This window comes from Oncorhynchus mykiss, chromosome 3, assembly GCF_057628025.1.
Source record: "Oncorhynchus mykiss isolate SJ-2025 chromosome 3, ASM5762802v1, whole genome shotgun sequence".
Lineage (NCBI taxonomy): Eukaryota > Metazoa > Chordata > Actinopteri > Salmoniformes > Salmonidae > Oncorhynchus > Oncorhynchus mykiss.
The window spans coordinates 53,318,264-53,334,477 of record NC_143024.1 but is presented as its reverse complement, the minus strand read 5'-3'; the positions used below and the strand labels follow the sequence as shown (position 1 = coordinate 53,334,477).

General features: G+C 42.9%; 1 protein-coding gene and 1 long non-coding RNA gene across 3 annotated transcripts in view; one reads left to right on the top strand and one right to left on the bottom strand.

Moving 5' to 3' along the window:
- The window catches only part of LOC149984588 (uncharacterized), a 238,972-nt gene that overhangs the window by 95,300 nt on the left and 127,458 nt on the right, over positions 1–16,214 (top strand). The gene's annotated exons all lie outside the window — the stretch shown is intronic.
- LOC110519971 (tomoregulin-2-like) overlaps positions 1–16,214 on the bottom strand; it is a 182,662-nt gene that overhangs the window by 117,712 nt on the left and 48,736 nt on the right. Inside the window, exon 3 of the mRNA XM_021596899.3 lies at positions 3,208–3,337. Within this exon, the coding sequence (XP_021452574.1) occupies positions 3,208–3,337 (130 nt within the window). The remainder of the gene's footprint in view (positions 1–3,207; positions 3,338–16,214) is intronic.

The following is a 16,214-nucleotide window of genomic DNA, read 5'->3' as shown; positions in this document are numbered from 1 at the left end:
GTCAAAAACATTGGAAAACCAGTACTGGAACATTTAAGCAACCATTTAACATGGTCTTCTTCCTTGCAGAAGCTCTCTACAGAGTCATCCGAATGTGACTCTCTTGTTTAAATAGTACTTTTGAAGTACACAGTGGTACCCAGTAGCATGGTAGCATGACTTGGCAACTTGGCTCTGTGTCCTTCTGTTCCCAGTTCGACAGCTACAGAAAACCCCCGATTCTGGCCTTTTGGCCTTGGCTCTAGTCACACGGCGATTCTGGGAGGACAGAGCCCTGCTGTCACTGTCGGATATGGTTATTGAGGTAAACAACAACAATGAGCCTGGCTGTGTTGCCAACATGTAGGCTACAGAACACATTAGCCAGTGTTCTGATGAAGACCAGACTTGTTTACTTGTAAGACAGGGTGACAGGGTAGCCAATAAGAGAACATACAGAGATGCCTGGATACTGGACAGCCATTGGGAATTTAGGTGTGAATAGACAGGGTACGAACCATCCGATCAGAGGATGCTAAGGTATGCCTGGACATACATATAGTATCACATGTGGAGAGAGTGAGTAGTCAGATGTGGGTTTGAGTGACAGCTCTTCTACAAGTATTTTAAGGAACTAGTAGATTTGAAATGGGAGTGAGACTGACAGCCTATTCTTGTCTTCATTCTGTGATTGGTTTGTTTTAAACAGGGATGTCCATCATCAGTCCTTGAAAAGGTATTGTGTGCAGGTTTTGGTTCAAGCCCAGCACTAACACACCTTAACCACGTCATCACATGTTTATGAAAGCCTTTTCTAGCGGGTGTTGAGTGAATTGTTACTTTTTTGGTTTCTTAAAATGCATGACCCATGTTAATCAAGCTAGCAGTGTATGGACACATTCACTGTCCCCTCAATTATTTATCTGATGTGTAGTTTCGCAGAGAAAGGTAGGTAAAGGGTGAGGGAGAACTGACAAAGAAAACAAAGAGAGAGGGAGAGAAAGGGGGATGAATAGGCAAGATAGAGGTTAATAACTTTTTTTGTGCCCAGGACACTGTTTTACTCCCTTCTTTGTTGATGTTGTTTGTTTGTAAGACTACTTCCAAGAGTAAACATCCAGTACATAAATAGTTTTTAAAATGTAATTTGACCATATATTCTTTTGAAGTGACAGTGAAGGGGGAGAAGGGGGCTGGGCGTTGCGGAGGGAAGTGAGCTGTCAGCCTATTCTCATCACTGTCACGTCCGTTCTGCCAGGGTGCGATGATATTTCTTTTGTTTTCTGAGGCTTGTCTCTCAAAATGAACTCTCATCACATGAAAAAATATATATATTTCACACTCTCACAGAAAAGACACACAGGCAGATGCACACACACATGCACGCACACATACATACAGTGTACATGCAAACATACACACACACACACACACACACAAGGTAAATGACAAACGTTCAAGCAATTTACATAGAGTTAAGAGCTTCCATGTAAATTAGGCTAAATTAAGTTACTTTTGTGAAACAAATCAGAAACACACACAACCCTCAACCCTCCCCCACCCATTCACCCATTCACACACACACGCTCCAATTCCTACTGTGTTCCTTATGAGTGTGGTGGACTGCTGAGCTATACGAGTGTTTTAGGTCCCTTGATTGGAGTTGACCAGGGTGGCAGTGAGGTTAGCTGAGCCAGGAAAACCCCCAGTGTACAACGCTAGCCCAACAGTGGAGCTTGAGTGGAGCCAACATGTTCCCCTTGAAAACAGATTCACTTTGGTTTTGTTCAGGCAGCAAACAGAAGAAAACTGACTGAAACAGGAAGGTACTACCTGGACATGTCCAGTAAAACACAAATGTCTGTTTGTCACTGCAAAATGTTTCCTGTTGCATGCCCTAATGAACATGACCTGTGCTAAGCGCTAGATAAAATCAACATGCATGTAGGTTCTTATCTTGATAAAAAAGGAATTGTGGGATACTCCTACTTTTCACACTATTGTGCTGACCAAACCATACTGTGCTGACTTGGATATGTTCTTCTCACAGTATTATTTCCTCACACGGTTCCAGAAAGTGTGGTCAATGCTTAACCAGGCTAGCACAGTACAGTTTGACTCAGCTTGGCTCAGAATTGAGAAAAGGGATAACTTTCTTTCTCTAACAAAGCTTGATTCGCATACTACATTAGTAACTCTGATGAACTAAAGTATTGTGGATGAAATCAGTTTAGCTTTTATAGTTTGATATTGGACTGAAGGAGAGTGTAGTGCCTTCAAACAATATTCCAACTTTCTAGCTACTCCTTCTGTAATGAATACGATTGGAGACAGAGAGCTGGTTACAAGCATAGGGCGCATCAGGTGTTTTTTTGTAAAGGACCACAGGTGGAGGCAGGTAGCTGGGTCCAGGGGCAGACAGAAGGTCATACACAGGGGTCCAAAATGACAACAGTACAGGCAGGGAGAAGGATAATGACGTAGTCCGGGAGATCAGGCAAGAGGTTGATGACAGGAAATCCGATAGGCAAAAGTACAAGCAGGGATTATGCAAAAAGAGGCAGGTAGCCTAGTGGTTAGATCGTTGGGCCAGTAACCGAAAGGATCAAATCCCCGAACTGACAAGGTAAGAATCTGTTGTTCTGCCCCTGAACCCACTGTTCCTAGGCCGTCATTGTAAATAAGAATTTGTTCTTAACTGACTTGCCTGGTTAAATGAACATTTTAAAAAGGTATCCCCAATACGGGACTAATACGGGAAAAAACAGAGCTCTGAATAGAAATGTGTATCAAAACAAACAATACCTCACAATGATGAGGTGCAAAGAACTGAACTAAATAGTGTGTGTAAATGACCAAAATTCACCCAACTTATTGTGGGAAACTTGTGGAAGGTTACCCGAAAAATTTGACCCAAGTTAAATAATTTAAAGGCAATGCTACCAAATACTAATTGAGTGTATGTAAACTTATGACCCACTGGGGTGAAATAATGAAATAAATCATTCTCTCTATTATTATTCTGACATTTCACATTCTTAAAATAAAGTGGTGATCCTAACTGACCTAAAACAGGGATTTTTACTAGGATTAAATGTCAGGAAATTTGAAAAACTGAGTTTAAATGTATTTGGCTAAGGTGTGTATAAACTTCCGACTTCAACTGTAGGTATGCATCTACAGACCTATGTATATGTCCATCCTTAAGATGCTACGTAGGCTACGTACCGACAGGACAAGAGCCCTCTGACACCACCAGCACTTCAGACTGCTGCTTGCAGGCATCCCTGCGTAGATAACATTCGTTCTGGTAGTTCTCATTGTTGGAGCCGCACACGGGGACGTAGTCATTGTTGCACTGCAGAAAGAGAGCAGAGGTAAAGGTTATGGTCAGATCACTACATTATACATCTCTATGTCAGATAAATCCATCTCCCCTCTCCACATAATACTGTATGAATTATTACATCTCTCTTTTCTGAGAGAATATTTTTATTTACATTTTTTAACAGGAAATTGTACAAAAGGCAGCAACATGCTGAATTGTGAGTACGACATACATTTGAATATTAAAATTGATATTACTAACTAAAATACAATAATGTTCATCATCAACTGTTCAGCAGGAAAACCATGGTTGGGATGATGCTGCCATGGAAATGCACAGTCCTGCAATGGATCAGTTCCAGTTTAGTTGAGGAGTGGGTCTGGTATTGGCTCACAGACGATTGTTGGAGTGGGAGCATATGGCGGTAAGGATCGGATTAAAGAAGTCTCTCAAGAGCCTTAAAGGATCTTGAAAGACTTTCTCTGCGTGTGTAGTGATGATAGACCGAGATTGGTGCATGCATCTGAGCAGGAGGTGTCGTCTGTGCCAATGATGATACGAACTGCTTTCCTTTGGACAGTCTCGATGGTATCGGATTGTCTCTTGATTAGCCCTGCGTGCCACACTGGGGCGGCATATTTCACCACTGGTTGGATGTAGGTTGGAAATACTCTTACCAAGTCATTCTTATGGATGTGGAAGTACTTCAGGCATCGGAGGAGGAACAGACGTTCTCTACCTGTGTCGACTATTTTAGATTTCCTTTGATCTTGATACCTCAACTATCTGGAGTTATGTGTTGTTAATAGACAGGCGGGGTAGTACGGGTGGAGCACTTTGCACTTTTTAGGGTTCAGAGCATGTGGCTCCCCACTGACCACTTCTCTAGGTCAACCAGGTCTTCTTGGATGGTGGAAGGTGATCCACAAGCTTCCATTGTTTGACTGCAGTTAGCCTGGCTACACTGTTGATATGTGTCACCTGTGTGAAATTGCTAGCTAGTTAGCAGTGCGTGCTAGTAGTGTTTCAATTGGTGATGTCACCTGCTCGAAGACCTTGAAGTAGTTGTTTCCCTTGCTCTGCAAAAGCAGTGGCTTTTGTGGAGCAATAGGTAACGATTCTTCGTGAGAGGCAGTTGTTTGTGTTCAGAGGGTCTCTGTTTCGAGCCCAGGTCGGGGCAAGGAGAGGGACGGTGCCATGACCTGGATGACTCAGTTGTGCTCTGCCCGGTTGCTGCCGAGATTGAGGAGATCAAAGGGGATGAGAATAACCCGTGTGAAATGGCCATCTAGTTAGAGGTGCATGCTAGTAACATTTCAGTCGGTGACATCACTCGCTCTGAGACCTTGAAGTAGTTGTTAGGTAATCTTGAAGTAGTTGATAGGTAACAATGCTTTGTGGGAGGCAGTTGCTGATGTGTTCAGAGGATCCCTGGTTGGAGTGAGGAGAGGGACGGAAGAAACATTGTTACATATACAATAAAAATCAGCAGGCCAAGCAGAGTTCCTTGAGGTAGGCCATAAAATACACTGACACTGTTCGACAGCACACCATGATACATTACAACCTAGTGTCTACATTTAGACAGGCAGCCCAATTCGGATATGTTTCCCACTAATTGGTCTTTGACCAATCAGATCAGCTCTGAAAAATATCTGATGTGAAAAGATCTGATGTGATTGGTAAAAGGACCAATTAGTGGAAAATATCAGAATTTGCTGCCTGTATAAAGGCAGCCTTAGAGAGGAAGTTGTCTATCCATATGGCAAGGGATGGTCGAAGCTGGAGGTCTAACATCCTGTTGATGGCAAGGTTGTGGCAGACACGTTAGAAGGCTTTGCTGAAGTAGGTGGGCAACCATTCTTATCCTGGGACTTGAAGAGCTTGTTGGTTATATCCACCAGTGAGTGGATGACCGGCTTTGTAGACATCCGTACTGTTGAGTATTAACTTGGGGTAGGATATCGCTAAGCGCAGTGATAAAGCTCTTAGCTACTTTGCTCAGGAGAGAGGTTAATGAGATATATTTCACTGATGGAGAGTGGCTTGGTTTATGGTAAAGAGCCCACTATCTTCTTTCCATTCATCAGGAACAATGCCTTATCGCATCGACAGGCCAAGAATATCAGCCAGTGGCCCGCTCAATTCATATGCAGACTCCTTTTTTAGTCTGCCTGGGATTTCATCTGAGCCCTCTGCCTTACAGGTTTTCACCTTCTGCAGCTTTCTGTAGACTTTCCAGGGTTGGACCGTTGGAGCAGGGCGTGCTGGTAAAAAGCAGGGCAGCAGTACAAGGTTGATAGATGGTAGGTACTTTTGATAGTGCTTTGTTGATTTCATTTGGAGAGCTTACAGACATAGTCAATATCTCCCTATCCCAGTCTGCTGTCCCCACTTGCTTCAAGATGTCCACCATTCTTCCTGTATCCAGAGAAAGTAAAAGGTAACTGAACACGGCTGCTAGAATCTTGACTAGAATGCCAAAACTTTGTCATATTACTCCAGTGCTAGCCTCTCTACACTTGCTTCCTGTTAAGGCTAGCGCTGATTTCAAGGTTTTACTGCTAACCTACAAAGCATTATAATATTCAATTTTTATTCAATGGTCTGCCTATCCATGTGAGAGACGCAGAGTCTGTCTCGACCTTTACGTCTTTATTGAAGACTCCTATGATTGAGTGTAGTCTGGCCCAGGGATGTGAAGGTGAATGGAAAGGCACTGGAGAGACTAACCGCCCTTGCTGTCTCTGCCTGGCCGGTTCCCCTCTCTCCACTGGGATTCTCTGCCTCTAACCCTATTACGGAGGCTGAGTCACTGGCTTACTGGTGCTCTTCCATGCCGTCCCTAGGAAGGGTGCGTCACTTGAGTGGGATGAGTCACTGACGTGATCTTCCTGTCTGGGTTGGCGCCCCTTGGGTTTGTCCAGTGGGTGAGATCTTCGTGGGCTATACTCTGCCTTGTTTCAGCGTAGTAGATAGGTGGTTGAAGATATCCCTATGGTGGTGTGGGGGCTGTGCTTTGGCAAAATGGGTGGGTTTATATCTTGTGTCTCCCGACCCCTCCTGTCTCAGCCTTCAGTATTTATGCTGTTCTGGCTGCGGCTATGGAACCCTGACCTGTTCACTGGACGTGCTACCTTGTCCTGGACCTGCTGTTTTGGACTCTCTCTCTACCGCACCTGCTGTCTCTAACTCTGAATGATCGGCTATGAAAAGCCAACTGACATTTACTCGAGCTGCTGACCTGTTGCAACCTCTACAACCCCTGTGATTATTAATATCTGACCCTGCTGGTCATCTATGAACGTTTGAACATCTTGGCCATGTTCGGTTATAATCTCCACGCGGCACAGCGCCACCCCTCAGAGCCTGGTTCCTCTCTATGTTTTTTCCTAGGCTCCGGCCTTGCTAGGGAGTTTTTCCTAGCCACCGTGCTTCTACATCTGTATTGGGGTTTTATTAAGATAGGTTTCTGGACAGCACGTTGTGACATTGGCTGATGTAAAAAAGGGCTTTCTAAATACATTTGATTGAACTAAATGACTATCTCCCCATAGCACTCACTACTGTCATCATGAAGTTCATTGAGAGGCTAGTTAAGGATCAAATCCCCTCCACCTTACCTGACACCCTTGACCCACTTCAATTTGCATACCGCCCCAATATAGCCACATACAACACAATCACCATCCCACTGCACACTGCCCTATCCCATCTGGACAAGAGGAATACCTACAGTATGTAAGAATGCTGTTCCCTGACTACAACTCAGGTATATTTCCAATATGTTTAAACAGTGATGACCTACAGAAAATATACATGCTGAAATCAACATTAAAAGTGTTGGAAAATGGCATCATCATAGTCTCTAGAACATGCCGAGTTCAAGCTGAGTCTGACCTTAGCTCTCTCGGTCTGACCGCAGCGACCATGCAAATTGCATGGAATGAAGAATGACTTGTAGTGATTTAATGATTTATTGATGCTATGGACATATTGTGGCCTCTAGGTCACACAGACACACCGTATTCGATGGGCTCTTCAGGGGGCAGGTTGGGGTGGATAAGCCACAGAGTTATTCTAGCTGCGCGCAGGTTAATTTAGTGTGACACATCCAAGTTTCTCCCTAACGATAACATGGGTTTACAGGTTATGCTCTAACTCTGCTTCTGTGCAGGCCATTTTCAAAATTATTTTTGCCATGTGTTCAAGGTCATCTGTACCTCTACAGATATCAACATGAAAATATTGAATGGTCCTCTTCATATCCTAAAGGGGAAGTATGAACTTTACCATCAAATAGGGCTGAAATACAGACATTTGCAGGCTTAAATCATCACAGAAAGGGAAACAAATGGAATCCCCATAGTCTCTAGGCCGTGCCAAGTTCGAGGAGATGCCCCACTTGACCTAGCTCGCTCGGTCTGACCGCAGAGACCGTGCAAAAAAGTAGGCCCAAAATGAAGCTTGACCTAAATGTGAGGTGCTTTTGGGTGAGAGCAGCAGAACCGTTAAGGCTAGAAGCATAATTCAACCACAATAACGTTCCTAAGGTCCTCCCGATCTGTGAAAACCTAACATTGACTGTGTGAAAACAGTGTGTTTTCTTTTAACAGTTTTCATTGACATCTCTCCCCATAGGAATACATTGCTTGCACCCCTAACTTCAACCTGATGCCTATGTGAGTTATGATTGCCATATCAAACTGTCTTCATTAACAATACATCAGGCTACTATGAGTATTACCTGTGCTGATTTTAAGCCTACTGGAGCAACCAGAAGTGGTTAAATTGAACCTAAAAGTGGTTTTGATTTCACAACCTACAGTTACTGAAAAACACTGCATTCAACCCTCTGTAAATCAGTCAGTTCTTAACGTAAAGACTTAACTCAGGATTATGTAAAAGACTGCTCAAATTAAGATATGTGTTTACCTTCAGCTTCCTGTGACAACAGGAAGTGCTTTCAATTGGGGTCATTGGGGCTGTTTCGAAGGGTTAAAAATGTCACATCTTTCCAAAATGTCATTTGTGTGATTAGGCAACCCTCATGAACTGTAAATCAGTCAGTTCTCTCATCAGATGTACAAGAAAAAACACACACACACAGCCAGGATGGAGTGACACAGTGTGGGGCTTACAGACACACAGAGCCTGCAAAAGATACCGGCGTTCGAACCATCAAAGAACTGTCAGACCTAGAGCTCTGAAATTTTATAAACCTGTTCTAGAGCTTAAGTCAATAGTGCACAGTGAGTTATGTGGCTCTAGACGGTTTTCAGGCCGAGAAACAGCCTTGTCCATTTGCAATGTATTCAAATCATTTTTAACATTGCGAAAATGATGCCATTTAGAAGAGTCATGGAATCACAAGACTAGGTTCATTGAAACCCACTCGGCCCATAGAGACTGACCCTACATGTTTTACATTTTTATTTTACCTTTATTTAACCAGGTAGGTTAGTTAAGAACAAGTTCTCATTTACAACTGCAACCTGGCCAAGAATAAAGCAAAGCAGTTCGACACATACAACAACACAGACTTACACATGGAATAAACAAACGTACAGTCAATAATACAGTAGAAAAAAAGTTTATATACAGTATGTGCAAATAAGGTATGATAATGGAGGCAAAGGCAATAAATAGGCCATGGTGGTGAAGTAATTACAATATACCAATTAAACACTGGAGTGATTGATGTGCAGAAGATGAATGTACAAGTAGAGATACTGGGATGCAAAGGAGCAAGATAAATACATTAATACAGTATGGGGATGCGGTAGTTGGATGGGCTATTTACATATGGGCTATGTACAGGTGCAGTGATCTGTGAGCTGCTCTGACAGCTGGTGCTTAAAGCTAGTGAGGGAGATATGTGTCTCCAGCTTCATTGATTTTTGCAGTTCATTCCAGTTATTGGCAGCAGAGAACTGGAAGGAACGGTGGCCAAAGCAGGAATTGGCTTTGGGGGTGACTAGTGAGATATACCTGCTGGAGCGCGTGCTACGGATGGGTGCAGCTATCGTGACCAGTGAGCTGAGATAAGGCGGGGCTTCACCTAGCAGAGACTTGAAGATGACTTGGAGCCAGTGGATTTGGCGACGAGTATGAAGCGAGGGCCAGACAACGAGAGCGTACAGGTTGCAATGGTGGGTAGTATAATGGGGCTTTGGTGACAAAACGGATGGCACTGTGATAGACTGCATCCAATTTGTTGAGTAGAGTGTTGGAGGCTATTTTGTAAATGACATCACCAAAGTCGAGGATCGGTAGGATGGTCAGTTTTATGAGGATATGTTTGGCCGCTTGAGTGAAGGATGCTTTGTTGTGAAATAGGAAGCCGATTCTACATTTAATTTTGGATTGGAGATGCTTAACTTTTTATGGCTGCAGGGGCAGTATTGAGTAGCTTGGATGAAAAGGTGCCCATTGTAAACGGCCAGCTCCTCAAGTTTCAGTTGCTAATATATGCATATTATTATTAGTATTGGATAGAAAACGCTTTCAAGTTTCTAAAACGGTTTGAATTATGTCTGTGAGTATAACAGAACTCATATAGCAGGCAAAAACCTGAGAACTTCCACTTTTAGTTTTTTTTCTGGGGGTTACAGATCTTCAACCAAGCTCTCATTGAAATTACAGCGAGATATGGATGAGTTTTCACTTCCTATGCCTTCTACTAGATGTCAACAGTCAATAGAACTGTTGAACTGTTCCTGTGTCGAATGACACAGGAAATAGTCACCACTGCCACGAGTTGACCATGCATTCACCAGGCGTGTTCACAGGGGAAGCACCTGCGTTCCACCGCTCATTTGAAGTCATTCTAATTCTCCGGTTGGAACGTTATTCAAGATATACATAAACAACATTCTAAAGATTGATTCAGTACATCGTTTGACATGTTTCTACTGACTGTTACGGAACTTTTGGACATTTCGTCACATTATAGTGGACGCGGTTTGTGACTTTGGAATTGTTTACCAAACGCGCTAACCAAAGAAGCTAATTGGACATAAATAACAGACATTTTAGAACAAATCAAGCATTTATTGTGGACCTGGGATTCCTAGGACTGCATTCCGATGAAGTTCATCAAAGGTAAGGAAACATTTATCATGTATTTTCTGGTTTCTGCTGACTCCAACATGGCGGCTAATTTGGCTTCTGTTCTGAGTGCCGTCTCAGATTATTGCATGTGTTGCTTTTTCCGTAAACTTTTTTTGAAATCTGACACAACGGTTGAAGAGGTATATCTATAATTCCATGTGTATATCTTGTATTATCATCTACATTTATGATGAGTATTTCTGTTGAAACTATGTGGCTATGCAAAATCACTTGATGTTTTTGGAACTAGTGAATCTAACGCGCCAATGTAAACTCTGATTGTTTTTATATAAATTTGAACTTTATCAAACAAAACATGCATGTATTGTGTAACATGAAGTCCTATGAGTGTCATCTGATGAAGATAATTCAAGGTTAGTGATTAATTTAATCTTTACTTCTGATTAACAACAAGATTACCTTTTAAAATGATATAAGACACATGTATGTTTTAGGAATTGTAATTATGAGATTTCTGTGGTTTGAATTTGGCGCCCTCTATTTTCACTGGTAGTTGTCATATCGATCCCGGTATTGGGATTGCAGCCATAACAAGTTAATGTGTGGGCAGCGATCGGATGAAGATCACGCATTTAGTTGAACTTGCATTTAAGAGCAGTTGGAGGCAACTGAAGGAGAGTTGTATGGCATTGAAGCTCGTCTGGAGGTTAGTTAACACAGTGTCCAAAGAAGGCCTGGAAGTATACAGAATGGTGTCGTCTGCATAGAGGTGGATTAGAGAATCACCAGCAGCAAGAGCGACATCATTGATGTATACAGAGAAGAGAGTCGGCCCGAGAATTGAACCCTGTGGCACCACCATAGAGACTGCCAGAGGTACAGACAACAGGCCCTCCGATTTGACACACTGAACTCTATCAGAGAAGTAGTTTGAGAAACCAAGGCTGTTTAGTCTGCCAATAAGAATGTGGTGATTGACAGAGTCAAAAGCCAGGTCGATGAATATGGCTGCACAGTAATGTATCTAATTGATGGTGGTTATGATACCTTTTAGGACCTTGAGCGTGGCTGATGTGCACCCATGACCAGCTCTGAAACCAGATTGCATAACGGAGAAGGTACGGTGGGATTCGAAATGGTCGGTAATCTGTTTGTTAACTTGGCTTTCGAAAACCTTAGAAAGGCAGGGTAGGATAGATATAGGTCTGTAGCAGTTTAGGTCTAGAGTGTCTCCCCCTTTGAAGAGGGGGATGATCGCGGCAACTTTCCAATCTTTGGGAATCTCAGACGATACGAAAGAGAGGTTGAACAGGCTAGTAATAGGGTTTGAAACAATTTTGGCAGATCATTTTAGATAGAGATGGCCCAGATTGTCTAGCCCGGCTGATTTGTAGGGGTCCAGAATTTGCAGCTCTTTCAGAACATCAGCTATCTGGATTTCAGTGAAGGAAAAATGGGGGAGGCTTGGGCGAGATGCTGTGGGGGGTGCTGGGCAGTTGACCGGGGTAGGAGTAGGGGTAGCCAGGTGGAAAGCATGGCCAGCCGTAAAAAAAATGCTTATTGAAATTCTCAATTAGTGGATTTATCGTTGGTAACAGTGTTTCCTAGCCTCAGTGCAGTGTGCAGCTGGGAGGAGGTGCTCTTATTCTCCATGGACTTTACAGTGTCCCAGAACTTTTTTGAGTTTGTGCTACAGGATGCAAATTTCTGTTCGAAAAAGCTAGCCTTAGCTTTCCTAACTGCCTGTGTATATTGTTTCTTAACTTCCCTGGAAAGTTGCATATCACGGGGCCTATTCGATGCTAATGCAGTACGCCACAAGATGTTTTTGTGCTGGTCAAGGGCAGTGAGGTCTGAAGTGAACCAAGGGCTGGTTCTACATTTTTTGAATGGTGCACGCTTATTAAAGATGGTGAGGAAGGCACTTTTAACAATAACCAGGCATCTTCTACTGATGGGATGAGGTCAATATCATTCCAGGATACCTGGCCAGGTCGATTAGAAAGGCCTGCTCCCTGAAGTGTATTAGGGAGCGTTTGACAGTGATGAGAGGTGGTCGTTTGACCGCAGACCCATTACGGATGCAGGCAATGAGGCACTGATCGCTGAGATCCTGGTTGAAAACAGTAGAGGTGTATTTGGAGGGCAAGCTGGTTAGGATGATATTTATGAGGGTGCCCGTGTTAACCGATTTGGGGTTGTACCTGGAAGGTTCATTGATAATTCGTATGAGATTGAGGGAATAAAGCTTAGATTGTAGGATGGCCGGGGTGTTAAGCATGTCACAGTTTAGGTCACCTAGCAGCACGAGCTCTGAAGATAGATGGTCACATATGGTGTCTAGGGCACAGCTGGGGGCAAAGCGTGGTCTATAGCAAGCGGCAACGGTGAGAGACTTGTTTCTGGAAAGGTGGATTTTTAAAAGTAGAAGCTCGAATTGTTTGGGTACAGACCTGGACAGTAAGACAGAACTCTCCAGGCTATCTATCCTGTAGATTGCCTCTCCACCCCCTTTGGCAGTTCTATCTTGGACGAAAATGTTATAGTTAGGGATGGAAATTTCAGGGGTTTTGGTGGTCTTCCTAAGCCAGGATTCAGACACGGCAAAGACATCCGGGTTGGCAGAGTGTGCTAAAGCAGTGAATAAAACAAACTTAGGGAGGAGGCTTCTAATATTAACATGCATGAAACCAAGGCTTTTATGGTTACAGAAGTCAACAAATGAGAGCACCTGGGGAATAGAAGCGGAGCTAGGAACTGCAGGTCCTGGATAAACCTTTACATCACCAGAAGAACAAAGGAGGAGTAGGATAAGGGTATGGCTAAAGGCTATAAGAACTGGTTGTCTAGTATGTTTGGAACAGATAGTAAAAGGAGCAGGTTTCTGGGCACGATTGAATAGATTCAAGGCATAATGTACAGACAAAGGTATGGTAGGATGTGAGTACATTGGAGGTAAACCTAGGCATTGAGTGATGATGAGAGAGATATTGTCTCTAGAAACATTTAAACCAGGTGATGTCATCGCATATGTGGGAGGTGGAACTACATTTCTCGGGCAATAGTGGCCCGAGAAATTGGCCGATGGACCAATTAGCTAACAGTTTCTAGCTGATAGCTCGTTCAAAGACCCTGTAGCGAACCCCGAAATAAGTGCATTTCAGCACTACGGTTGCTGCTTAGGGCTCCGAATGACCTATCGACCCAAAACTCGGGATTCGGGGTAGCCTCAGCTAGGCCTACACATAATGTCAGAACTGGACCCGCAGTTCGAATGTAACTCTGTTTTTGAAGGTTGTTTTATGGTTTTAACATATTAGAGCATATCCAATTAACATATTAGAGCAGTATATTAGAGCATATCCAATTTGTGTTGGTAAATGCCCATTGTAATACATTGCAAATAGACAGTGTACATGTCCAGTGAGGGATATACCATCATCAAATGGACAGGCTGAAATCAACACCAACGAGGAATAGATTATAATTGGCACATATTATTTGTGTAAAATACTTTTTTGAAGGTTGTACTGCTGATGATGAGCTAAGCTAATTTCAGCTATGTGTGTGGAGCCATGTTTGTTGACATACAATTATATATTTCCTTGACAATAATGAGACAACCTACAGGGAGGAGGTAAGGGCTCTGACGGAGTGGTCACCACACCGCTCCAAACTGAAGGAGCTGATCGTGGACTTCAGGAGACAGCAGAGAGACCATGCCCCCATCCACATCGATGGGACCGCATTGGAGAAGGTGAAAAGCTTCAAGTTCCTCTTCCACAATCTGAAATGGTCCACCCACACAGACAGTGTGGTGAAGATGGCTCAACAGCGCCTCTTCAATATTAGGACGATGAAGAAATCTGGCTTGGCCCCTAAGACCCTCATAAACTTTAACCTCTTGAAGCACTATTTTTATGTTTGGAAAAATAACGTTCCCAAGGTAAACGGCCTATTTCTCAGGACCAGATGCTAGAATATGCATATAATTGACAGATTATGATAGAAAACACTCTAAAGTTTCCAAAACTGTCAAAATATTGTCTGTTAGTATAACAGAACTGATATTGCAGGCGAAACCTGAGGAAAATCAAACCAGGAAGTGGCTTCTATTTTGAAAGCTCCATGTTCCATAGCCTGCCTTTGCTCCATTTAAAGGGATATCAACCAGATTCCTTTTCCTATCGCTTCCTCAAGATGTCAACAGTCCTTAGACATTTATTTTGAAAAATTAGCGAGAAAGATAACATCGCGTCAGGTGTTCGCATGAGTTTCTCTCGCGCAACAGAGTTTGGGCAGCCATTGCCTCTCCCTGTCCTACTGATAGACAGTTGCGGTTGATATATTATCGATTATATATTTTAAAAACAATTATCCCGCTACAGGGATGGGTAGCGTCAGGAAGGTAACAGATGCACCATTGAGAGAATCCTGTCGGACTATATAACCACCTGGTAATGGCAACTGCACCGGGGGCACACTGCCTGCCCTCCAGGACACCTACAGGAAAATATTGCCAACAGATTCACTATGGTCTTGTTCAGGCACCAATCAGAACAAAACTGACAAACAGGGAGGGACTACATGGATATGCCCTATAAAAACACTAATTTCCGTTTGCCACTGTAAAATGTTTTAAAACATTTCCTGTTGGATGCCCTAATGAACATGACCCTTGCTAAGACAATCCAACTTTTCAGACTATAGTGCTCACCAAACCATACTGTACTGGCTTGGATATGTTCTTCTCACATGATTCTTTCCAGCACGGTTCCAGCAATTGTGGTAGATGGTGTCATGTCGTGACTCTCATTAATGTAATGATTAACTGTTAACTGTTATTATTACGTGATTAAATTAATCCTGTAACAATTAACTCAGTAACCTGTTGCACCACGGGAATCGTTTGTTTAATGAGTTACCGTTTCCCGAAAGAATATAAAAATATATCGATTTCATAGCAGTCAACTATTAATTTTTATTAACTCATATCTCAGTCTCATTCTGAACGTCGTAATGTCCTATTATTCTGCATGAACCTTAGTCTCCATGATGAATCACCAATACACAAATTGGCTTAATTATTTATTTACTAACTAACCAATCACACAGAATTACATAAACACACAAACAGGATAAAATACATATTGATTACTACATAATGCAATGAAAAGTTCCTAGTGGACTAACCTGATATGATGGCTTGTTACACAAAATGGTGGATTCAAAAGAGAGGGAAAGGGAGAGACAAATGAATTCCACTGTCGTACATACAGCTGATAACTATGCTCATGGAAATGTGAATGGCCGCTCATTCGAAATAATTGTAATGTACATATTTACGTCTGTATGTCTTCGCTGTCCCTCTGTTGAAAACACTCAATTAATCTACGGAGAGTCACTTGTTGTGTAAGTCTCTGGTTGTCCACCAGAGGTTACCATGTCCTTTGTAGTTGTAGTAGGTTGGTCTCGGAGTGTCTGTTAGACGGATCTTCCAGGCGCACCAATGTTCGTTCGATAGGGAAAGGTTATTTTCTCATCTTCGGTCGAGTTTCCTAGACTATTTTACATATACAGCTGCAGACTGTGAATGTGTAGTCTTTATCTTCTTCACTCGTTGAGAGTTCCTGACCATTTGTGACGTATTCAGCTTGCGCCGCATGTATATTCTGGTCTAATGTAGAGCTAGAACCATTTTACACGCCCGTAGCAAACCGGCAATGTACTGGTCTCTAGAGAGTTCAATTCCTACCATTTCAACGTGCATCCACGCTCCACGTTTTTCTGGTCTCGGAGATTCTAACCATTTGTGACGTCAGGTTCAACACAG